This window comes from Idiotropiscis lumnitzeri, chromosome 15 (assembly GCF_059441095.1).
Source record: "Idiotropiscis lumnitzeri isolate Australia: NSW breed Sydney's pygmy pipehorse chromosome 15, RoL_Ilum_1.0, whole genome shotgun sequence".
Classification (NCBI taxonomy): domain Eukaryota; kingdom Metazoa; phylum Chordata; class Actinopteri; order Syngnathiformes; family Syngnathidae; genus Idiotropiscis; species Idiotropiscis lumnitzeri.
Genome location: NC_142405.1, coordinates 380876 through 404575, shown reverse-complemented (window position 1 = coordinate 404575; position 23700 = coordinate 380876). Strand labels below are relative to the sequence as shown.

Here is a 23700-nt window from a genome sequence, read left to right as displayed (position 1 = left end):
TGAACGCGGGGGACGTTCCCTTTAAACAGGCTGCAGGCGGAGAGCTCCTTTGCGGCTGAGATGTCAAGTTGACGTCATCAGCATTGACGCAGCGCAACAGCAGCAGCAGCATCTTCTGACCAACGTACGGCAGTGGTCCCCCATCTGCACAAGAATACCTTTACAATTCCAGCATCCTTCCTTCCCTTGGAATTAACGGTAGGAACAGCAGCAAGCGTCGCGACGGCACCTTGTGCGTGCACGCGCGTGCGTGCGTGCCTGTAATGAACGGAGGAGGCCTCCTTTTTTTTGGCTAGCCAGCAGTCGTTTTTGTTTTTGTTGCAGCCGTTTAGCTTAACGACAGCGTTATAACGTACAATCCTGTGCAGCCAACGGTTTTGAGTTCATGTCTGCCGTTTCTTTTGCAGCCATGCAACGATGAATACGGATTTATTACGCAGCATTATTGAGTGTGTGATTTTTTTCTTCTTTTGAAGAGTGTGTCCTAGCTCCAGCATTCGCCTGCCTTGGCTTTTCATGATACACCCTGCCATGCAATTTATTGCTTTTAAATTCATTTTATGCACAATGTGCATCTACATTAGCCAGTGTGAACGACATGAAGAGATGGTTGTACCAAATTTAGCAGGAAGCGCAAATATCATGAGCAATCCAGAGTTTAAAATAAACAGTCATCATCTTAAATCCCAGATTGTGGCACTTGGCAATTGACCAGGCTCAAAAGACAAAACTCATAACGTCATAACATAGCGCACTCAACTCATCAAATATACAGAACTATAAGACTCGACCGTGGGTCGGAACGTCTAAGACAGACTCAATCAGATGTCTACAACTTGAACGACATTTTTCGACTGTTGTAGACGAAATGCACATTTTAGCCATTTGAGGTTCCGCTGTATTATTGTCCGGGCTACTCGGATCAATTTCAAACTTTGGATGAACCTGGTTTCTTTCACTGAAAACAACAGAAACATCTTCTTCCCAAATTCCTTATCACTGTACCTCTCCTTTGGTTTTTTTTTTTTGTGTGTGTGTCCCGTCTAGCTTGACAGTTCTATTCCCCAACCATTTGGATTCTGCTTGAATTTTTTCCCCCTCCCCTCCTCTCACGGTCCACCCTGCTTTCTACCACAGAGATAAAAGATAAGATGGCCACCTCCTCCTCCTCCTCCACTCTGGACGAAGACGAGAGTTTGAAGGGCTGCGAAATTTTTGTGCAGAAGCACAACATCCAGCAGATCCTCAAAGAATGCATTGTGAACCTGTGCATCGCTAAGCCCGAGCGTCCTATGAAGTTCCTGCGGGAGCATTTTGAAAAGCTGGAGAAGGTTGGTGACGTTGTGTGTCTCTTGGAACGTCGTCGGGCTGTGTGTCGTCTCGTCACTCCTATCGGTGTCGTTGGACCGCAAATGCGCTTGCAGCTTCTTGGCGTCTTGTAGCATGCGTGTTACGTCCCCCCTCGTGCTTTTTTTTTTTTTCTTGTCCTCGCAATTCAAATGAATAAACACGTAGCATTTAAAAAATGGAAGATATTCTGTGAGTTTGAGCGGAAATGCTCCAATAAATATCAATTAAGAATTCTAATAAATCTCGCGTCTCTAAGTGCCCTTGGAAAAACATCAAACGAGAGTTTACTCACTTGGCTAAAAAGAAAATCGCTACTGGCCGGGGGAGGAGGAAACAAAAAACGATCACAAATTGATTTTAAAGTTTGATGGGAGTAAATGTTTCTGATGTCCAAAGTGAAGAAAAGAAAAGAAAAGTAGTGATGATCATTTTCATTTCAAAATCATCATAATAAGCTCACATTTAAAAGGGAAGAACATTTTAAGCAAGAATGAATTAATAAGTGAAAAAAAAAATTCAAAATCGAATATGACTTGATGATTATTGTAATTCCTGAATGAAAAGCGCCTGGAAATGGGAAAAAAAGTAGCAATGTGCCTCCTGGAATTCAAAATGTAACGTCATGGAGCTCCCCATCGAGGGGAAAAACAAACGGCGCTCTTCTTAATGTGACTGGAAAGTCCAAAAAGTTTGTCGTTGCCTCTCGGGCAAGACGGCGTGAAGGCCTCCAGCCAAATCTCCGACATCCACGAAGCGGATTTAAGACGGATTTAGCTCTCTGCCGCCGGTGTTGTTGAGGCGTTTTGCTTGTTCATTTGCCCATGAGTGCATCATGAGACTTTTGTGATCACACAACAGGCGCCACTGTTAGTCCTCACATGTGTCAAAGGAGCTTCTGCGTTAGTTGGGCGGGTCAGCTGACTCTGCCTTAAATGTGATCGACAGTGAGTTCGATTCAAAGGGATAAAAAAAAACAGTTCCAGCAAAAGAACTTTGAAATGCTGTCCATTCCATGCCGCGGCTGTGAGAGAGGAAGGACGTGATGCTGCATAGTAAGAACGCCTGCTTGAATACCAATCGGGGCTCGTACATTGTGCACAGTGTCAAAAAACATTCATTAGAAAGTCGACACACATCCTGCTTTACCTGTGTTTGTGTTGGTGACTTTGGGACCGAGGTGGAAAAAATCAGTTTGGAACTGAATTAAAGTCTCCCAATTGGCTTGTGGGGAAATCTGTTTGGGTCTGATGAGCCAAGGTTGAACTTTTGACGCCATCGTTCCAAAATGTTTGTTTGTTGCACACACAACACCGCTCATCACCAAGACGACGGTAGTGATGGCCTCATCATCTCATGTTTTTCTTCAAAGTGTCGTTAAAGTGTCGGAATTGTCAACTCTTCCAAATAGCATTCAACGTTTGCACAAAACCTTCCGGTTCTGAAAGAAAGAAAATGGGCAACCCTATGAACAAAATTGTTTATTTTTAGCCCCTCTTGAGAATATTTTGTATTTTCAGTTGAGTTGTACAGCTTTGGCTCACATTATTTGCTGCAACTTTTTTTTAATTTCATTTTCATTACAAAAAATGCTGGCCTGCAAAAAGGGGTGTGTAGACTTTTTATATCCACTGCGGTCCACTTTTTTTCTTTAAATTATAACATCAAATTAAGTTTGATTTTAAAAAAAGAAACATTTCCCCCCGACACCTCTTGAGCTTATTTGAACTCCATTGCTAACCAAATCAGCAGCACCTCGCAAAGCATGTAAACCATCTCTGAGATGAATTCCATTGCGACGTGTTACCCGAAAAGATTTTCATTCCCTGATGACGAATGTTTCTCGAGGGTACGGATTTCACTCGCTACGCATGTACATTGTGCACGTTTGTGCTCAGCCCACAAAGAGAGAAAATCATTTTGTTGGCAGGCCAGGACGTCCGCGGAGCACGCAGAGCAACGAGAGCGACAACAAAAGTACAGCGGACTTTTGTGTCCATTGTGGTTCTGAAATGGGCCGGAACAGAGTGACGAGTAGGCGACTCTCCATGCAGGCTTGGTGACCCGCGTGCTTTTTGGGTCGCCTTGTTTTGAGTTTGAACGGCACACGAGCCGACGGCTGCTGCTTCAGGTAACGGCTTCTTCCTGTTGCCTCACATAACAAAGGCTTCGTATTCTTAAAGAGGATTTTTTTTATCCTCCTCTCGATTGCTTTTCTGGTGGCTGGTTTGAAAGATTCAAGTCAGGCGGCAAGAAGCGGCAATGGGCTTGTCAGAATGTGCCGGTTGCAAATTGGTGCGGACTGAGCCAAACTAGAAGAGGCCCAGTTGAATGCGACTCGTCATGCGGAAATGAGCCGAAATCCGAGCGGGCGACGCGTTCAGAAGCGCAACATTCGGCAGCGCATTTGTTTGTCGGGGACTTTGTCGCTTTGCAGTCATCCCCGCTCGACTCATCTTTTGGCAAAAGCGCCTTTGCGGACGTCCGCTTTCTACATTGGGTCGCGGCTGTCCGCCACTCATGACGATATTCTTCATCGTCTTCCGTGGCTTGCGAAACAGCCCGAGCGGCTCCTGTATTTGGATTGAACTGATGTCTCATGATGTCCACGTGTGGCCTGCACGCCGGTTCAAAGTTTAGCGAGTCGTTTTATGGTGAGTCGCAAGATTTTGGGCCAAGTTGCGAGAAAGTCAGAGTGCCGCGAGATTATGCTGCGCAAGATGGACAAAATCTTTTATCGTGATACAAGTCGTTTGATATTCTGATGTCCGCGTGAGGTCTTTTTTTCCTTTCAATTCCACAAATTACAATTTTCTCTCACTTTTCTCTTAGTTGGAATAAAATAGTTTGGATGCATCGAAATAAAGTCAAACGCAAACATCCAGTGGATGAATACATTTTATTCCGAGTATTTGCTCAGCACGACGAAGCGCAATCAGTATTCCATCAAGGCAATAACAAAAAACAAACAAACAAAAAAGACAAAACATTGCAGTGGCAACCATTGACGTGCTCGTTCGGGCAAACTTTGCGCGCTTGACTTTCGTGACCGCGTTCCGAACAAAATGCGTCAAAACATTTGAACAAAGCTCAAAGTTAACTTTCTACTTTTTAGTCACTTTTGAAGATTTTATTTCCTGATTTACGTCACAAGCCTCATTTGTGAGAATCCGAAAGTTGCGATCAAACTGCTGATTTTGTCTTTTCTTCCTTTTGGCCGCCGGCGTGCGGCGATTTGCGAGTGACTGACTTCATACTCGGGCTCGGCATCAACGACGCCGGATGCTCACAGAGCTCCCGTTGCCATAGCGACGCACGGGAAGCGGCTGATTGCGCCACCTGATTGTGTTGCTCGCGAGGGAGCGAAAGGGAGAGAGTGGGCAAGCTTTTTGCGCCGCCATTTTTGTCAGCGAGTCGCCGTCCGCTCACTTTCTCTCCGTCGTCAGCGACGCGTGAGATGGCTTTTTAGTCGATGCGCTCGTATGACGGGCTGAGGTGACGCACGTCGAGCCGGCCGGCCTTCATGTCATAGTAACAGAAAAGTTCACGTGAGGAATTGAAAGTGTCTTGAAGATGCTCGTCAACTGGGCTGACGAGCCTCCCGCTTTGTTTTGTTTGACTCCGACTCTTCTTCTTCTCCTGCCGCTGCCGGCTGTGCGTGTGCGTTCGCGTGTGACTTTGTTTGGCGCACTCCCGAGTCGCGTATCGCGATAAAATGAGTTTGACGAGGGAAGGAAATCGATCCTTTTGCTGTTTTTTTGTCTGCCGTGTGGTGGTTGTGCAACGTGCTGCATCAGAAAAGAAAAGCGCCGATGGTCACGCATGGTTCCGACCGTTGCCAACCGATTGGGACCTTGAAACTCAAAAGTGATCCGTTGACACGTCCGTTTCACCGAAAACTTTGGACCGCCCATCGGAGTTAATGTGAGCGCAAATGTGAGTTTTAACTGGTGACCAATCCCGGTTGGAGCCCGTAACCCGAAGAAGGTCAAAAAAAAAAAAAAAGGGATGAACGAAGGGACGTTTCCCGAGTTCAAATTTCATGACTTGCATCTGTTAGAACAACATTCAACGTCGGAGCATTCCTAGATGACATCCTCCATTGATAATTACGACGACTCCCACACACAAATATGTTCAATTGCATCATTATAAAAAAACGAAACCGAATAAACATGCCGGAATATTCCTCTCAAAACACAATTTTAAAACAAAACAAAAAAAACCTCTTAAAACAAGTGGCGTACAGATCATTTGATTCGAAAAAAAAAATATTGTGCACGTCCATGAGGGAAAACATTTGGCCTTTGCTAGCAAGGCCGGCTCAATTGAACTCTTCCTAAACATGCGAAGCTCGTCTCGCGGGTCAAAATGGATTGCGTCACCTCAGTGTACTTCCTTGACACCGATGATTTTCAGAAAGTGAGCAATAAATGTGCTTCCCGGCAAAAAACACAAATAGGTGGCGACTCACGACTGCGCCGGATTACGGTCATCTCGAAAGTGACTTTGGATCTTCACCCGGCCTCGCTGATCCTGTCGTGGGAAAGGCGCGGTTGCTTCATTTCTCAGGCAGACACACGACGTCAAAGGACGGCCAGTTGTCCCAAGATGGCCGACATTTGATTGCGTACCGTCAAGCGGCCAGCGCGCTCACATATCAGCGCGGCTGCATGCTAATGCGTTCGGCAAGTTTGCAATCAATAATTCGGCAGCGCCACTTGAAACAACGACGACCCGATGTCTCCCGTTCCCTCGAGTCTGACAAATTCAGCTCGTACGACCGTCATCGCAATGCTCGTTTCTCACACGCCAAGCGCCACAATGTTCTTCTTTTGCCGTTTGTTTGGCTGACCTTGACGCCGCCTCCGCTTTGTCGCCTCGCAGGAAGAATGCAAGCAGATCATGGCGCGGCAGAAATCTAACAGCCAGTCGGACTCGCACGACGACGAAGTGTCTCCGCCGCCGCCCAACCCGGTCGTCAAGGCCCGCCGCCGCCGCGGTGGCGTGAGCGCCGAGGTGTACACCGAAGAGGACGCCGTCAGCTACGTGCGCAAGGTGAGCCCGAAAAAACGTTGGAACGCGACACAGGCGGTAAGCGTCGAAAAGTTGCGATAGTTTGTCATTCTTTTCATGTCTTAACGTTGCCTGTTGCATGAAAACAAAACATGTTCAATTCTCATCAAAATGCGGTCGTCATAATCAGAATATTGGAACGAAACTCGCAATATTCCGCAAGCGGCAGCTCATCACGAGTGTCAAATTGCTCGCATGCGTTTGACTGCACGCCAGCACGCCATCTCCATGGCAACGAGCACGCCCACATCGTCAGCCTCCGTTCCTGTCGCGTCACACGAGACATGAGCCGTCGACTCCGCCGGTCGTTTCCGAGTCGTGAATTGGGAAAAAAAATGGTCTCCTTTTATGATTATGAATGAAAGGCAAAATCGTCTCGATTGTCATCGCCGAGTCCTTTTGCAGACGTCTTTGTCGTTCCCTGCGAGGCTGCGGCTTCCCCTCACCACTTCCCTCAAGTTGGTTTTGTGTGCGTGTTGCACAGCACCGTGCGGTCGCCTTTTTGCGGCGACATCTGTTGCTTGAACTTTTTTTGCACAGTCCATCGCCATCGCTTCAAGTGCTGTCGTCTCGTCGGAGCAAAAGCGCTTATTACGTCTCCTCGTTCTCGTCCAAGCTCAGAGAAGCTTTGATTGTTTCTTTTTGTGCGGCACATGAAAATGCATCTTTCAGGAATGAGCTGCGGGAATTTCAAGAGTTGCGCGTCATTTCGAGGACGGATGGGCTTTTCCCGACAATACACGTGGTGGATGTTTTTTTGTTTTGTTTTTTTTTATTCCGTTGACTTTCCGTGTTTTGCCTCCACAGGTGATCCCGAAGGATTACAAGACAATGACGGCGTTGGCCAAGGCCATCTCCAAGAATGTTCTGTTTGCTCATCTGGACGACAATGAGAGAAGGTACGCCACTCCAGCACGGTTCCGCAATCGGCGGATCTTTGAAGGGGACCTCGACTTATTGTTAGGTTATTTGAAAAAAAAAAAAAAAAACATAAAAATGATTTCTCCAGTTTGCGGGGATGATGCTAGAAAAAAAAAAAAAAAGAACAAAATGGTTTGATGCATCGCTTCCCATTTTCACCCGTGGTCGGTTCAACAACTGCATGCGTCCACTCTCCAACTGGTTTTCACCACAAACGATTCTCAATTAACTTGACGGCATTTTGGGCCGCTCCAGTCGACTTTGTTTCGTTTTCTCTTTTCCCTTTTTTGCCGGTCAGTCTCCTTCCCTCCGGTCGCGATCTTGATAGCGTTCCGGCCGGCCTCGACCCTGCGGCCTCGTTCATCAAAACTGTCGGCCGGCTCTCCTCTTGTGTGCGGGGTGAGTCGGTCCAGAAAGCGGCGAGCGGCGTTTCAGTCCAGTGCGTTGCTCTCGTGGCCACTGTGTGCCACTGTTGCCTGGGGTCACGGGGGTCTCCGATTAGACATGGACAGATGTGCCTCCGGATGTCGGGGAGATGCCACTTGCTGTGTCCGTCTTACACTGTGTTGTGCGCTCGGTTGTCATGGCAACTTCCCCCACACACACACACACACACGGCTCGTCATAGTCTTCATTCCTCGCGTTTCCTGCTAGTCACTTTTCCTTTGCACCCCCGCCCCATTTTTGCATCTTTGCCAGATATTCAGTGCGCTTTTGGCTTTCACAAGAGAAGGGTGTGCTGGGAAAAAAAAAAGTCTGCCAGCCGGAATAATGTTTCATTGATGGGGATAATCCATTCCGCCTCTCAGAGAGGAAAACGCCGACGCTCTCTTGTTGAGGAAATCCTCCGCGGACGAAACCCAAAGCACAATCTTCCCAGTCTTTCATCGGCTCGCAATTTATGGCTCTCCTTTGGCACAGGCAAGCGGGCCTCTGATTGCGCGGCAGTCTCGAGTGGAACATGTCATAGATCGGTCAAGAAAAAAAAACTGGCACTTGGGCGGCCGATGTCGCCGATTGGAGTTCTGCGGCAGCGGAAGTCATCAGCAGGCGGTGAAATGATGCGAGCGGCTGTCGCGTTTGCCGTCGCGTCCATCACAGCTCACACTTGAATCGTTTCGGGATTTGTGGGGCCGAAACGCAGCGAGACAATCGAAAAAAAGAGAAAAGAACCTCTGCTCCAAATCAATCTTTGAAACACACAGTGTGTACATGTACATTTATAGACGTGTGTGTGTCATCTTTGAGACCAAGAGGCCTTCAACAGAAGCAGCATTTAAATTGTTCTTTTCCATTTGTAGCGAGTGGCCTCAATTGCTGTCTGAGGTTGGCTTCAAAAGTTTTTGGGCTTGCCGATTCTGGATTATGGAGACGGACTGCAATCGCTCCCCCTCACTTTTTCTTGTTTCAAATGGCCGGCTGGCCATTTTATCAGCCGTCATCGAGGGCGGGGTTTCCCCAACTTAAAGCTGGAGACCCGGACGGAAACCTACGGAAACATTTGAATGAAGCAAAGATTTTGTCTCATGAATGTCAATATTCCGCCATCATGAAGAAAATGTGCATCGCTTGAAGTTTTGCTTCTTTTTACAATAACACGAACATTCTCAAGACAGGAACAAAGAGTTTTTTTCCTTAACAAGCACGATTGTGCGCTTTCGACAGCCGCAGCAGCTGAGAAAGGAATTGTTTTGGGGGCGGGGCTTCCCTCAACCCGTCCACTTAAATCCTCTCATTAACAAGCCGAGTAATGAGTTGATGAAGAGACCGATGAGTTGAACTCTCACCCCTAAAGCCTGACCTCTGCACCTTCTCCACGAGCGCCTGCTGACAGACACGGAACATCTTCTGCGATGCGTGCGTGCGTGCGCGCTACAACAATAAACAAAGCAAAAGGTGGCAAAACAAACAGTAGCAAAAGATGGACCGTATCTTTCCCGACGACGGAAGTTTATTTAAGGGACGGCGCGCAAGGACAAAACAACAACGAGGTGGCGCCGTATCGAATGAGCGCCCGACCCGTGATCACGTCACCGATGAGATCGGACTCGACAACCGAAACTGGAATTCTTTGCCGTCTACTTCATTTAACTTTGCGTGCCGATATCTTTCAAAACGTCCAAATTCAAAATCTTGAAAACGGCGTTTGAAATCCCAACTCGGCTCGACGCGCCAAACCTCGTTCAGGTTTGCAAATAAATCCAATCTCCGTTCGACACCTTAATTGGAATCGGTCAAATCTTTGTTTAAGACGCAAAGCTTGACCTGAAAACCCAAATCCGGGTTTGAATTTAAACGCCCATCTCGGTTCACCAACACAAACGCGGGTTTGCCGCCCTCACGTCACGTCGAGAGGCTCCGAACAAGTTTGACGCACTTGACAACCTGTCGCGGCTTCTCAGATGAGGCGTCGTTTCAACATCCGTCATCGCGTCCGTCCGAACCGTCGTCCTCGCCCCCGCCCCCGCACCCCGCCCCCTGCGAGGCTTTGTGCCGCCGTCACAATGCCAGAGGGCAGCCGATGAGGTCGCTCTCCGCGGGAGAGCTGCAGGCCTGAGTGAGCCGCCGCCCTCGCCACCTCCCCCGGCCGCCTTCCACCGACGCGTCCGCATTTGCTCATATCGGACGGACTTGCGCAGGAAAAGGCACGCGGAAACTTGGGTCGGCGTTTGCGACGTTTTCAACCGGTCCGCCGTCGCCTCGACTTCTTCCCCACCTCATTGTCTACCTCGTCCTCCGAGATGAGTCATCGAGCGATAGTCGTGTCTGAGCTTCTGTTAAGTGGTCCTCCCCCGTACTGGACAGTTCCAGAAAGGAATGCGTCACCGTTGCCTTCTCAGCTGCTTCCACCATTAATGTGTTTTGTGGAGAGAAAAAAAAAAGTTCCCCAAGTTCCGTACGCCGCCGTTGTTGCTGATCTTTGTCGAGCTCGGATGACGGCGTGCAGAAGCGCCCCAACTTTCCTTGGACGCAAAAACGTCCGTTCCCGAATATTGTGACATGCGAGTTGACATGATTGTGATTTTGCTGACTCGTCAGAAAGTTCCAAGGTGAACTAAATGTCTTGGAAGAGATTCCTTCAAGTTGTTCTCATTTACTTGTCGTAACGTTGGACACGAAAGCGCAAACGTGCTTCTCCTTTCTTGCGTATTCGCGTCAAAGCTTTCCTGCTCAGGAAAAGACGGAGGCCACCCAAAAAAAAAGGACGCCCAAGCTTTTTTTGGCACAATGGCCTCTCCATAAAAATAAGCATCTTATATTTAGAAATGCAATTTCATTGGTCATTGACTTTTCACTGCACCAGCCGCGGCTTTCTTTTCTATTTAGGCCGGAGTCTAATTTAAGCGTGTTTCCAGTCAGCAAGTTGCTAACATTAGCACGTGGCATCGTTGGGACGGATTGCGAGTGCGAGCCGCTTGCTCGACACGGCTCGCGCCTGCCGGAAGTGGCGCAAAATGTCGCATTTGCGCATGCACGCCGCCTGCCACACACACGCAAGGTGCCGTCGACAAGCTTTTTCTTCAGATGACGCGCCGCATTTCTTGGATTTTTTTGTCTCAGGTGATGACTACGTTGTGCAATAATGTCTCGGATTGAAGGTTCAATCGTTGATTTTGCTCAGGTGACTCATTATTGCCGGCTGAGGAACGTCCGGGACAGATTCGACTTCTGTCAGTCACGATGTCTAAATGTGGCTAAGAAAGTGAAAAAAGAAAAACAAAGCGCATAGAATATATTTTGCTGCCACAATGTACTACTTTCCTATTAGAGAGCGCTTTTCGTGCCATCATTTGCAACATCGAGTGTCGCCTAAAAAGCACAAATTGATGAATTCTTCTTTAGTCACAAAGAGTCCGTGTCATTTATGCTCAATAGAAACACGTCCGCTTGCTTTTGGGCTCCGTTTGTTGTTTTTGCTTTTCTAATCAAGCGAGGAAGTGTCTCCTTTTCTCTTTCGCGTCTCCCCGCAGAGCAGATTTCCACTTTTGACACTTCAGAGACGAACAAGCTTAAGTCTTGTCAGCACCTGATTTGGACTGACCCCCCGCCCCTCCTTTTCTTTTTTGGGCGAAAGGGCCTTCCTTTTTGTCGGCCCCGGCGGGGAGAGAAAACCAATGAAAGTTTGAATGCCGATGAGTCAACAGCCTGAAAAAGACAAGACCTCGCCTCGTCACCATACGGAATCGATGTGCGAATGGAAAAAGGAAAGCAAGCAGGGTTGGGCACGTTTGTCATGCTTTTGGTCTGACATCACGGCTGCGTCGGCAGTCGGGGGATGTCGGATCATCGGCCGGCTCGGGAAAAAAAAGCCGAAGGGATACAAAATGTGCTGCCGTCAAAACTCGGGACGTGTACTGATGCGTCCTCGAAAGCGACACGGATCCTTCAAAATTGCTCCACTGCAATAATCCTTGAAAGTTTGACCTTCAAAATCGTGCCGCTTTGAGTGGCGGCAACTTGAATCGTCGACGGCGAGGACGATCTTCATCCGTGCGGGCGGTGGCGGTCGATTCCAAAAGATTTCATATTTTCATACCCCCCGGTGGCGCCACCCGCGAGCTCCGCCGGAATAACTTTTTTTTTTTGCCGCATCCGGCGACATCACATCGCCCCGAGGCAGCAAACGATTATATAATGTGGTGCGGGTTCCATTTTGGTGTCCTGAGGCCTTTTTACGTGAGTCGTGGCTTGGAAAACAAAGACCATTGTCTCGTTTGCCAGAATTAGCAATGTGTGCTTGTGAGAATGAAAGGTCGGAGCCCTCACAACACCAACATTGTTCCACGCAAGGCAGCAAGCGCCGTCGTCGCGGACGAGACGCCACTCGGAACGCTGGAAAGTCCCCCTCCCCCCCACGTGTTGATTGTTTGGGCCGTGACGGAGAAAAATTCTTCGTCTTACTCAACGTGGTGGCCCATTAAGACGCACAATTTGAGTTGAAGGTGTAATTACAGAGCTCCGTTTTGATCAAGACATGCCGGTGCCGACATAAACTGCTGTCGCAAGAGTGACGAGGAAGAAGGACAATGAAAAAGGTTGACATTTAATTGCCCAGGACCACCCCGACTGCGGACAATACCGCCGACTCGGACTCGGATTCCGGGAGCTTCCAACAACTCTCTCAACATTCCGAATGATATGCCGAATGTCCTTCTGGGATTGGCCGCTGGCCGCTCCGGCTTTTACGACGCTTGTCGGCCAAAGTCAAGCGGGATCGGCTCCGTGGTCGCTCTGACCTTAATGAGGACAAGATGAAAAGGATTTCATGCATACGTGTCCTCATCGTCGCGTGGAGGTGAACTTCGTAGCCCCACTTGGAGTCTTCGGTGGCCTTTCTGTCCGCTCTCTGTTTGGAGGGCCGGCCTACCTTTTCCACAAGGTCGGGGCGGAGGGGGTCTACAGATAGCAGGAAGAACAAGACGGATCACTCCATCTGGGTCCGGCCGAGCGAGCGATGGGGAGGAATCGGTGGGTCGGCGAGAGAATTTGAGGGGGAGGAAAATGTGATGGAGAACAGACCGAGAGGAAATTGAAGATGAAGAGAAGAGGTAAAGACCAGAGGAAGTCATTACCGGCGTCCATTTTTCTTTGTTGCGCTCACCGATGCATTCAGAGACGGCACAAGTGGTCAAGGGTCATGACCGAAGCGCAGGTTGACTTGCAACCGATTAGCGGCACCCAAAAGGCTTCCTCACTTCATTTCAGCGGCTCTCGCCAAGGAAGGAATTTGGATTCACGCGCACGTTAGTTAGCCATGACCAGAAACACGCATCTCGGGAAAGAGCTTGCGCAGATGTTCATCTTGAACGTGATTGCAATCCCAACGATTGCCACCGTACCATTCGATTGGACGCGGTTTGTCGATGAGTGCCCCAAAAAAGGACAATCAAAGTGTTCAGTGAGCACTTTGGCATCACTTGTGACCCAAATCAACTCTCTCCATTGAAATGAATGCAAATGCCGTTAATTTGTTCCAAGATCCTTGTTAGGAGAAAATCTCGTGACTTCTTTGCAGGTCCGGTTGACCGAAGTCACGAAAGCAAAGTGCTGGCGATCTGCAATGTTTCACGTCAACATCCGCAGTTTGCAGCAAGGCGCATTCGGCCGCTTCTTTGTCTCAGACGTGGTTTTATTTATTTATTTTTTTTTGGGGGGGGACAAATGTTTCTTCGGCAATATCGGCTCCGACGCAGACGGGTGGTCTCCATCGAGCATTCGGTGATTTGCGCATACGCACTCGTTGGAGAACACGCTCAAACCTGCGCCGGAGTCACTCGGCAGGTTTCGATAAGTCCGCTTTTATTGTTTTTCTATATTTCTCGATATGACGGCTGGTATGCGGCTGATGAGGCAGATAAATATATCCCGAAGGCAAGAGCGCCGAGGAGAGGAAGGAGACGGAGCCTTCTCGTGCCCCGACACATCCTGGCAGCGCGACTGAAATGCGCCTTTCAACGGCCCGATGAGGAGCGGGTTCGCCAGCGCTTTCGCTGCCGGGCTGAAACTGATATGAAGTGCTTTTGCAAAGCCGCCGTTTGCTTTGTTTGCTTAGCGCCTGCGAGATGCAAACCTTTGATCAAGCGCCACGACATCACGCTTTTCAGGTTCAGGGCCGACGGCTGGAACAAGAAAAAAAAAGTTTGCCGTTGAAACAAGCTTTGCTCGCCGAAGGATTCGGACTTTTTGTGGCCGCTCTTCTTTACGTTTTGTGCGATTTGCGTGGGGGCGGCGTCTCAAGTTCGAAAGCACTTAGTCGGGCGTGTTGCGAGTCCGTGTGCGCGCGCGCCAGGGTCACGGAGAGTTCCGGTGCCGGTCGTCTTGGTCATGATAGTCTGTGAATCATGTTCAAGTTAAGGCGCTGATTCGGGCTCTTCGCTCTCGTGCCCTCGTTCGTGTGAGGAATATTTACCGTGATCTCCTCTCCTCTCTTTCCCATCCAGCGACATATTCGACGCCATGTTCCCCGTCACGCACATCGCCGGGGAAACGGTGATCCAGCAAGGTATGTATGGTGATGCGTCGTCACCGTTTTGGGAGCATGAACAGGAAGTGGCGAGCGCGCCAGTCCGGGCGGAAGAAATCTGATTTTAGGATTTAAGGACGCGGGACACGACAGGCAATGACTCGGGGAGACGCGGAGGCCAGACGCTCCGTTCCGATTGGATGGCACAGACAGAGAAGGCGGGGCCAATGGACGAGAGCGGGCGAATCCAAAAATGAGTGCGCAGCGATCAGATTAGGGGCCGTCCGTGCAAAATTTAAACAAAAGACAAACCATCGTGAAGAAGGCTCCCACGTGGAGTTGTAAATTCTTTCTCTTCCAGATAATGGCCGTAAAGTTATGCGCACTAAACACCCAGTCAGTCACTTTCTCAGCTCAAGTGGAGATCAGTCCAAATTTGGAGATAAGCAGTCGGGTCCAGTTTGCAGGCAGCGCCGTTGTTCTATACGCTATAGGGGAAGGTATGCGCCAGCGCACGTGTGGCCGACCGCTGCGTAACCTCAAAAAGACGCTCCAGCGGAAAGTATTTCGACGCGGCCAAGTGACGTGAGCGAGAGGCGAGTCATTCAATGAAAATGCGGGCGCTACAATTTGGGTTGTTTGCTTCACAACAGCCTCGCACTTTTTTTCAAAAAATTTATGATCCAATTGCCATTCTTACGGCGGCAGCGGCGTGATGTCGCTTCAAGATATCGACGATCCGACACGTTTTCCAACTCGGAAGTCGACCGGTGTGAATGACAATAGCCACGCAGAGTAAACGAGGCCCGAGTGTGTGTGTGCCGATTGTGGTCAAATATTTGCCTGCGCTCAAAGTCACGAGGAGCTCGTGAGAGGTTGGAGAGCCAAGGTGATAAAAGACAGGAAGAGCCCAAGAAAAGAAAGACAGAGTGAGAGAGCCGACCGCAAGGGAGATGAAAGAGGGAGGCGGGATTGCAGGTTGCAGCAGGTCACCCTCAGACGTGCACACGCGTGCACGTCTGAGGGTGCGCCACTCGGACGGGCCATCAGACGGACGCGGATGCTTTGGGTGACAAATGAACAAAACGCCTCCACTCCGTATGAATTTGCAACGTGAACTCGTGTGAACTTTACACGCTGGCTTTCAACTTCTCAGGTGAGCGTGGCCACCGCAAAACGCACACACACACACACACACACGCTCAGCGTCTTTTTGCAAGAACAAATGCATGCACGCACATTCTTGTGTCATGTCCGCTCACGCATCATTAGCCGCTTGTCGTGTTGGGTGTGGCGACCGTTGGCCCGAATAAGTTCCCCGATCGGAGCGACAATTTTCCAACCTTATCTCCAGACACGATGCTTTTAGGCATCGTCGGACAAATCGCCTCGACTCCCTTTGAGCAAGGAATGCTTTTGTCATTTTGCTTTTTCACAAGTCCCCCCCCCCAAATTAGTCGTTGTGGCAAACTTGGCGTTTTCCGAGCAAACACGAACATGGTTCATGTGGTTTTTTTTTTTTTTTGCTAACTGGAACATCTTAAAAGGAGGATGTTCTTTTTACTTTGTAAAATAAGAAACAAGTTAAAAGGACACCGACCAAAATTGCACGCAAGCAAATCTTCCAAATATGGTCAACCATCGTCTGCAAGTCCCATTTTATTTTGGGAACCCGTCTCGAAAAGCGGGTGCCCCGGTTGGCCTCCGTTCAATGATTTGAATTTGTGGAAAAGATGACGGCGTTTTTTTTTGCTCTCCCCCGCAGGCGACGAAGGCGACAACTTCTACGTGATCGATCAAGGCGAAGTGGACGTAAGTGGCCAGCTCGTTTAGTTTTTCCGAGGTGTTCATTTTCTTTTTTCCGAGCGCGCTCCACAGACGTTTTTCGGAGGGGCCTCACGTTGAAACCATGTTCCCCCTCAACAACGCGCACGTCGTATTTGGCTTTGTTCTCTCTTGAGTTGCGTTCCACTCCGATGCCAATCTGAAGTTGGGCGCACGGCGAGGCAGACGCATCCGAGGACATCTTTTGTGTCTGCGCGTCTTTCATGCCGCGATAGAGTTAAGTGGGGAGATAAAACGGGAGCCGAAAGGGAAGTGACCTTATCGCCTTCCGGCGAGGTGAGCCGCGCATCATCGGACCGCCGGAGGGACGGAGACACGTGCAATGAGCATGTTGTTTGGATTTCTGGAATTCGAGAGAGAAGAAAAGCAGCGAGCCAAAAAAAGCCATCGATGGGATTGAAGGCCTTTTAGAGGCTCTCATCGGATGGCTTAGTTGGGATCAAATACTTAAGGACGAGCCAAGGAAGCGTATCACATTGCCGGTGAAGAAGAACACAAACGCAAATTGTTTGCCGGCCCGCTTCCCTCGAACAGCAAAACGAGTTTTGATGAAACCGATTGCAGCCGATGACGTGCGATGTGGAAAGCCCCGTTTCCGCCCGTTTCCATTTTGGATTTTGCGGCCACCTTAGCGGAAGCCGCGTCAAGCACAAACCGGAAAGCCGAGTGACGGAACGAGATTGCGGTGGAAAATGAAAATCACTTTGCCGTCCAAATTTTGAAGCGCGTCTGTCCTGTTCCTGCTTTGCCGGCAGGTGTACGTGAACGGCGAATGGGTGACCAACATCGGCGAGGGCGGCAGCTTTGGCGAGCTGGCCCTCATTTACGGCACTCCCAGAGCCGCCACGGTGAAGGCCAAGACCGATCTGAAGTTGTGGGGCATCGACCGCGACAGCTACCGCCGCATCCTCATGGTAACGCGCCCGACTCGTTTGTCGGAGCGATTGCTTTCTCGCTACAGGCTCTCGTCTTTTTTATTTTGATTGATTTTTTTTTTTTTTGTGAGTGACGGCGGCGAAGCGAGTTGGAGAAAGGTGTCTTTTGGGTTTAGACTTGTCAGGATGTTCATGGATGGGGAAATCCCCTGCCTGGTGGGTGGGAAAGGCCACACACGCACACGCGCGCACACGCGCACGCACACACGCAGAGCACAGATCAAACAGCCTTCACTCATTCGACCACATGAAAGCACCTGCACTTTTGTTTTTGTTCCGATTGCAATATTTTGCCGCTGCGTTTTGGAACTTTGGAGGCGAGGGGCACGTCTTACTGCGACCATAAAAGGTCAGACTTAATGACAAGCGAGATGTCCTAAAAGATGAAGTCATTCTCAGCGCGCTTCATAAATCTTCCTTGTCATTTCAAAGTAGTTGAAATATATTTTACGTCCACCAGCGTGTCCTTATTTGTGCGGACGTTTGATTCATAAGTCGATTATTCATGCCATGTCCTCGATTGCGGGATAATAATCTCACTGGCGTCTTGTTTTTCAGGGCAGCACTTTAAGGAAGCGAAAGATGTATGAAGAGTTCCTCAGCAAGGTCTCCATCCTCGGTAAGTTGTGCGGCGCGCCAAAACTGGCCTCTTAGTGCCAAAGCGTCAACATGGCGAGCGCTGTAACGGCGCCGCCATCGAAACTTCCGCCTGACCGTCGGCGTGCGCTTTGAGGTCGTGACCCCTGAGCAGAGTTTGCAGCGGGCTGAGTAAACACATCCCGTCGAGTCCATTCAAGCCTCAGAACGTTCATTTGCCTCCTTTCTTCTTTTTGCCTGTCGAGGCCCGTCCGTCTCTCCCTCGCCAAAGTGCTTTGCCCCTCTTCATTCCTGCGGCGGCGGCGGCGGCGGCGGGGGCGGGGGCTGCCTTTCCTTCTTTCGTTTGTCTTTGATTTTTCCGATAGCCACCAAAATGGCCGCGAGGCCTTGATGTTGCGGAGCCGAGCGTCTGCGGCGACATGCGCTTTGTCGCCCGCAAACGCAAACGCAAACGCACGCGTGCAATGCCGCCGACGTGCATTCCCGCGTGTGCGTCGGCCGAGCGCGAAACGGCGCTTTTTTCGCTCACCGCATTTGAGGGTCGCGTTAACCCGCGAGGCCGTTCAAGATGCCATCGCGCCGGCCAGACGCACGACATCCATCACGACCCGGCGCCCCCGCGTGAGGCGACACCGGACACCCCCAAAGATCAGCACGCTTCACCTTCCTTAATCCCGCACATCGCTTAGCGGCCGGCCGGGGCAAAGAGATTCGGCTCTCCTTCGCTTTTCCTCCGCACATTCCACACGTTAAATGTTGGGATTAGGCAACAATCCTTTGAAACTTTGGCCTCGCAGCTACTCGCCGGCTTTGGGGCGTACGACTCCGGCAAAAGAAAATTGATGTCTCGCTCATTTAGCATGGAGAGAGTTTTTCAACCAACGGACACATTTCAATGAACAGAAGAAAAAGATGGAAATTGTTCAATAAATAAATCAAGCCGTCGTCTTTGTGTCCACTGAACGGGCTGAACGCGCGTCAATCGAATCTCTCGATTACGGGAATGTGAACATGAAAAGGATGCACGGAAATTGGAGCGACCGAAATTTCATATCGGCTTCAAGCCGCCGGCGGAGGGAGGAAATTCATCGCGCGTCTTTTCCGCAGCGTAACAACGAGGCGCTCCAAATTGGCCACGGCCGGCGCACGCTCCGAAGGACGGAGGCGTTTTCCAAAACGTTGACGATGCACCTCCACAATTGAGCGCTAAATTGCGCTCCGTTTCTTCACATCATCTTTGAGAACGTGTCTTGAAAGAAAACAATCCTGGAAGAATTTTGCTTTCCAATCGCAGAATCTTTGGATAAATGGGAGCGTCTGACTGTGGCCGATGCCCTGGAGCCGGTCCAGTTCGAGGATGGAGAGAAAATTGTGGTCCAAGGAGAGCCCGGCGACGACTTCTTCATCATCACAGAGGTGATCTCGTTTCATTTCGGTCTGGCGCTAGCGTGGCCTCAATATTTTTCAGACGTGTTGCGACTTCTGAGCAACTCCGAAACGTGCTGAAAGCGGCGTTATTTGACCAAATGCAAATTTGGATTGTTTGTTTGAAATCGGTTGAGTTTGCTTCGCATAGCAAACGTCCCCGCACAACGATTTGTAAAGCCGCCGCAAATATTGACCTCATAAATTTGTCTCAGCGCATTGAATTGGTCTTTCCATCAGATCGGCCATTTTTCTTTTCTTTCCCTCGGCGCGGTCACATGACGTTTGATCCCTTCCTGCTGCCCATCTTGCTTTTTTGGCCTTGTCGTCCTTTCCCAGAGCCGGGCGGACTCTGGTGGAATGTGTGTCGCCGCCTTTCACACGGGGTCAGGAGACTCGGCCTCCTGGGACGGAGACGGCGTTCGGAATCGCGCACATTTTCATTCTCTTGGTCAAGTCTGCTCGACATTTTCTTTCTCGTCCTCCAACTTTTGCGAGCAAGAGGAAATGCAACATTCGTTCTCGTGTCAGTCAGCTCAGCGCGGCCTGATTTTGCTCCAAACTTTTCCGCTTTCCATGTTGTGTGCGCGTCATCTGCTTTCGATGCTTCTATTTGTATTTATGACACTCTGGAGAGAATCAAGCAAAGCCGTCCAAATGTTCCTCCTCGCTTGGAATATCTGAGTTGTGCTGTCGCCGCCTCCCACGGAACAGGTGTCCGTTCCATACAACAGCGCCCCCCCCCCCCCAAAAAAAAGAGAGGCCTAAATCCTGTGCACCTGTGTCTTATGAAGCAAAGGAATTTCTCCTCTGCTTAATCCTCCTGATGATGTTCAGCTCCATTCACTACCTCCTCCTGTTATACCCCCTCCTCCTTCTCCTCCTTCTCCTCCTTCTCCTCCTTCTCCTCTTTCTTTCTTTCTTTCTCAACTTCTCGTTCCCCCCCCCCGTGACTTCTCTCTCATCTCCAGGGAATAGCCTCTGTTCTGCAGCGCAGGTCCGACAACGAGGAGTACGTCGAGGTCGGACGACTCGGACCCTCCGACTACTTTGGTGAGTTGCTCCAAAGCCCAAACGTGTGTCGGAGTTTCGTTTTGACGAGAGCCAATCAAATAAATTAATAAATATTAAAACATTTTGAAAGGTTGGATGAAAGTGTCATTTGGAAAAATAAGTTGAAAAGCTACAGCTCAACTCAACTTTATTCATGATTTTGGAATTTTTTTAATCACTTAATTATTAAGCAGGAAAAAAAAAAAATGAATTTTGCAAAGACATCATATCCTGAGAAAAAAGTAGAAAGATCAGAAGGAAGTTCAAATGAGTAAAATAAAATAAAATAAAATTGGCACCCCAAAAAAATCTCAATTCCTTTTTTTTTTTTGTTGTGGTTGTTGGATTTGATTTTGCCAAAGTCGCTGAATGCGTCCGCGCCTCTCGTTTAGGTGAGATTGCGCTGCTGCTGAACCGTCCGCGAGCGGCCACGGTGGTGGCCCGCGGCCCCCTCAAGTGCGTCAAGCTGGACCGGCCTCGCTTTGAGCGCGTGCTGGGTCCCTGCTCCGAGATCCTCAAGAGGAACATCCAGAGATACAACAGCTTCATCTCGCTCACCGTCTGAGCTGAGCTCAGCACATCTGAGCAGCGGGCGCCGAAAGCGCCGCCGCGAGGGGACTCGGGGGGGGGGGGGGGCTCGGGGGCCCGGGATCTGGCTTTTACAATTACAACCACAGGGTGCTCATTTACGGCTTTTTGGGTTTCATTTCTCTCCATTTTTTTGGCTCTTGTGCACTCTGATCATATAGCTTTATGTCCCCTCCCCCTTCAAAAAAAAAAACCAGAACAAAAAAAAAAAGGCCATGACGGAGTCCGCTTTGTGTCTGGTTCATAAGCAGAGTAGCGACTGCGTATGATGCATGTCTCTCCAGTAACAAACTTTTTTTTTTTTGCGCTTTGCATCCGAGACAAGGAGGAGTTTGCAATGATTTGCTTGCTGCTTTGCCTTTTGTTCGGAATTGGATTTTTGATTAGATTTGGAGGCCAACTAGATTCTTTAAATGTGCTTTTACCGTCTTCAAATTTGTTATGTGTGTGTGTGGCGGAAATATTCTTTGAAAAAATAAAATGCAATATCCTTCATTTAAAACTCAGATCAATGGATATAAAAAGTCTACACACCCCTGTTCAAAAGCCAGTTTTTTCTGATGCTGGAATGATCAGACCAAGACAAATCGGTTCTCAACATTTGCTTTTTGGGGGTCAATTGGTTCCGTTTCCTTAACTGTAAGCAAGCAACTGTTGCCAAGTAAGTAACTTTGACGCAGTTCCAGTTACTTGGTTACAAATTGGGGGTGGCTTTGTTGGGAACGAACCAATCACATTCCACGTTTTCACCGCCCCCGATTAACAGCAGATAAAGTTCAGCAGTTCCTTCTTTTTGCTTGCACGCTTGTACAGGTTCAAAGGTCACAAAGGTGCTCTTTGTTTTGTTGCGTCACAAAAGGCCAGCCTGCCATTCCAACGGGGGTGTGTAGACTTATTCTATCCGCTGTACACGACACGCAGAGCGTCTCAGGATTTTTAACAAGCTCGTTCTTGTTCTCGTCGGCCGAAAGCTTTTGCACCGTTTTGCGAATGTCGAGTGAGCGCAGCAATTTTAACACACGTGTTCTATGTTCTTAAGATGATCCAAAAAGTTTTCAGCCATCCTGATGCAATGAAGTGAAATTGATTGTCAGTCGCTGTTTCTTTCAACAATCAAAGCATCTTCAGCAAATAAAGAGAAAACTTCCTGAGACGCGTCTTTTTGCTTTTTTTTGTTTTTAAATGCACACTCGGCCATAAAGTAACTTTCCTTCCTTCCTTCCTTTTTTCTTTCATCAGACTCGTTGATTTGTTTTTCCCCTTTGGCACCCTCCCTTCTTTATCTGTTTATTATTTTTTGCCTCCCTTCACGTGAAACCAACTTTTATTTGTCGACAACCTTTCCTTCCTGACCTCTTTGCCTCCTTCGTTATTTCCAATCCTTCCTTGGATTAAACCTACACTCCTGGCTTCCTTCCTCGTGTTTTTCATTCATGTCCAATGCTTTTTGAAAAATCATAGTTTTCCGTTGTGTTGTCTTCACATCTTTGTGTGCGTGCAAAAGGTGTCACCGCCCGGCCGCCCCCCTTCCTCACCCTCCCTCGTCCTCCTCACTCTAAGCAAAATGTCGATCATCCGTCGGGCCGAGCTGTCAGAAGGTCACGGCGCTCCTCCCCGATGCTTTTCAGCAGCGCCACACAGCTTTGACACATTCCTCCCCATCTTAATGCCCCCTAAATCAACTGAGGAATGTGAAGCTCCCCCCACCACAGCAACCCACACGGCCACGCTCACCGACATGGAGTTCAGTAGGACCCCCCCCATACCATTACAACACATAATATGCATTCATCACGGCATGTCTCGCATCTTCGTTTTGCTCGCGCGTGTCGAAAATGACAACATTTACACAATCAAGTCGTATTTGGGCCGCATTCTTCAAGAAAACAAGAGAACGGAGTCAAAGAATGACTGGACTAAAAAATATTGCACTCATTCGTACTTAAAAAAAATGAGATAAAAGACTTAAAAAAAACTTCATTTAGTCATTGGAAAAGGTTTTACTTTGAAATGAGGAAAAAAATGAGATGTGCTCGATTACGAGGAAAAGTCATGTGACCAGAATAGATCTGGAGCAAGAAAAAGGGTCATACGGGCAAAAAAATGGAAAAAGAATTCATTTGTTCCAGCACAGAAAAAAAAACAATAAAAATGACACAAGCAAATCGAATGTAAAGATGTTGCCATTATTGGTGCTCTTTTGCTTTTGCATTTGCTAAACGAACTCATCGGACATCCTTCACCAGCGCTCGCAACAATTCTCCCACACAGGTGTGTGTGTTCCTGTTCAAAAAGACTTTGTGTTTCTCAATGGCGGATTTGTGGTGAGTGCCCGTGCCCGTGGCAATCTTTGAAGTGCTCCGCGTGGGAACGCTCGTCATCGCAATTCGCATTCATGCGACTTTTGGAATCGAGCCTCGCCAACAACGGACGCGCACGATAAGATGGCCGCCGGTGATTTGCTTGCCGGGCTCGCGAGAACCCGTTTGACTTGGCGCAATATTTTTAGTGCGGCCTCGTAATGCTCCCCCTTCAAGGTGAGCCTACGCTTCACGGGGGTCTCGACAAACAAAAGGGAAAAGAAGAAAAGCATCAGATCGGTACAAGATTTTCTGCAAGAAAATATGCGGAAATAACGTGGGACCGTTACGAGTAAACCAAATCTCGGTCGGGCTGCTTTCCGTGCTTCTCGGGCCTAACGGCCATCCGCCGGGGTCAAAGGTCACCGGCCGGCCCGCTCACAGGTGACGGAGCAAGCCGAGTCGATGGGATTGAAAGGTTAGGGGTGGGGGCCGGCCCCAAAAATGGGTCAGGAGAGCGTCACAAGGTGAACGGCTGCTCTGCTCAAAGTTTTGAGAAAAAAAAAATGACAAAACTAAATTTGAATTAATCAGTTGTTTAACTCACTTGATTACTAATTCGATGGGTAAAAAAAAAAAGGATATTCCT

At 49.0% G+C, this 23700-nt stretch overlaps 1 protein-coding gene across 4 annotated transcripts; it reads left to right on the top strand.

Annotated features, from left to right (window-relative positions):
• Nucleotides 1-48: 48 nt before the first annotated feature.
• prkar1b (protein kinase, cAMP-dependent, regulatory, type I, beta) lies at nt 49-21902 on the top strand. Of its 4 annotated transcripts, XM_088316886.1 has the most exons (11): nt 49-198; nt 1138-1331; nt 6235-6405; nt 7231-7322; nt 14286-14347; nt 16074-16120; nt 16909-17067; nt 17647-17707; nt 18980-19101; nt 20082-20163; nt 20556-21902. In XM_088316886.1, exons 2-11 carry the CDS (start codon nt 1152-1154, stop codon nt 20726-20728), a joined length of 1149 nt encoding a protein of 382 aa, XP_088173012.1. In that variant the 5' UTR covers nt 49-198; nt 1138-1151; the 3' UTR covers nt 20729-21902. The 4 variants fall into 4 exon arrangements, with proteins under 4 accessions (XP_088173012.1, XP_088173014.1, XP_088173015.1 ...); XM_088316888.1 differs by lacking the exon at nt 1138-1331 and having other exon boundaries at nt 74-198; XM_088316889.1 differs by lacking the exons at nt 49-198; nt 1138-1331 and adding an exon at nt 3321-3478.
• The last annotated feature ends 1798 nt before the right edge of the window (nt 21903-23700 follow it).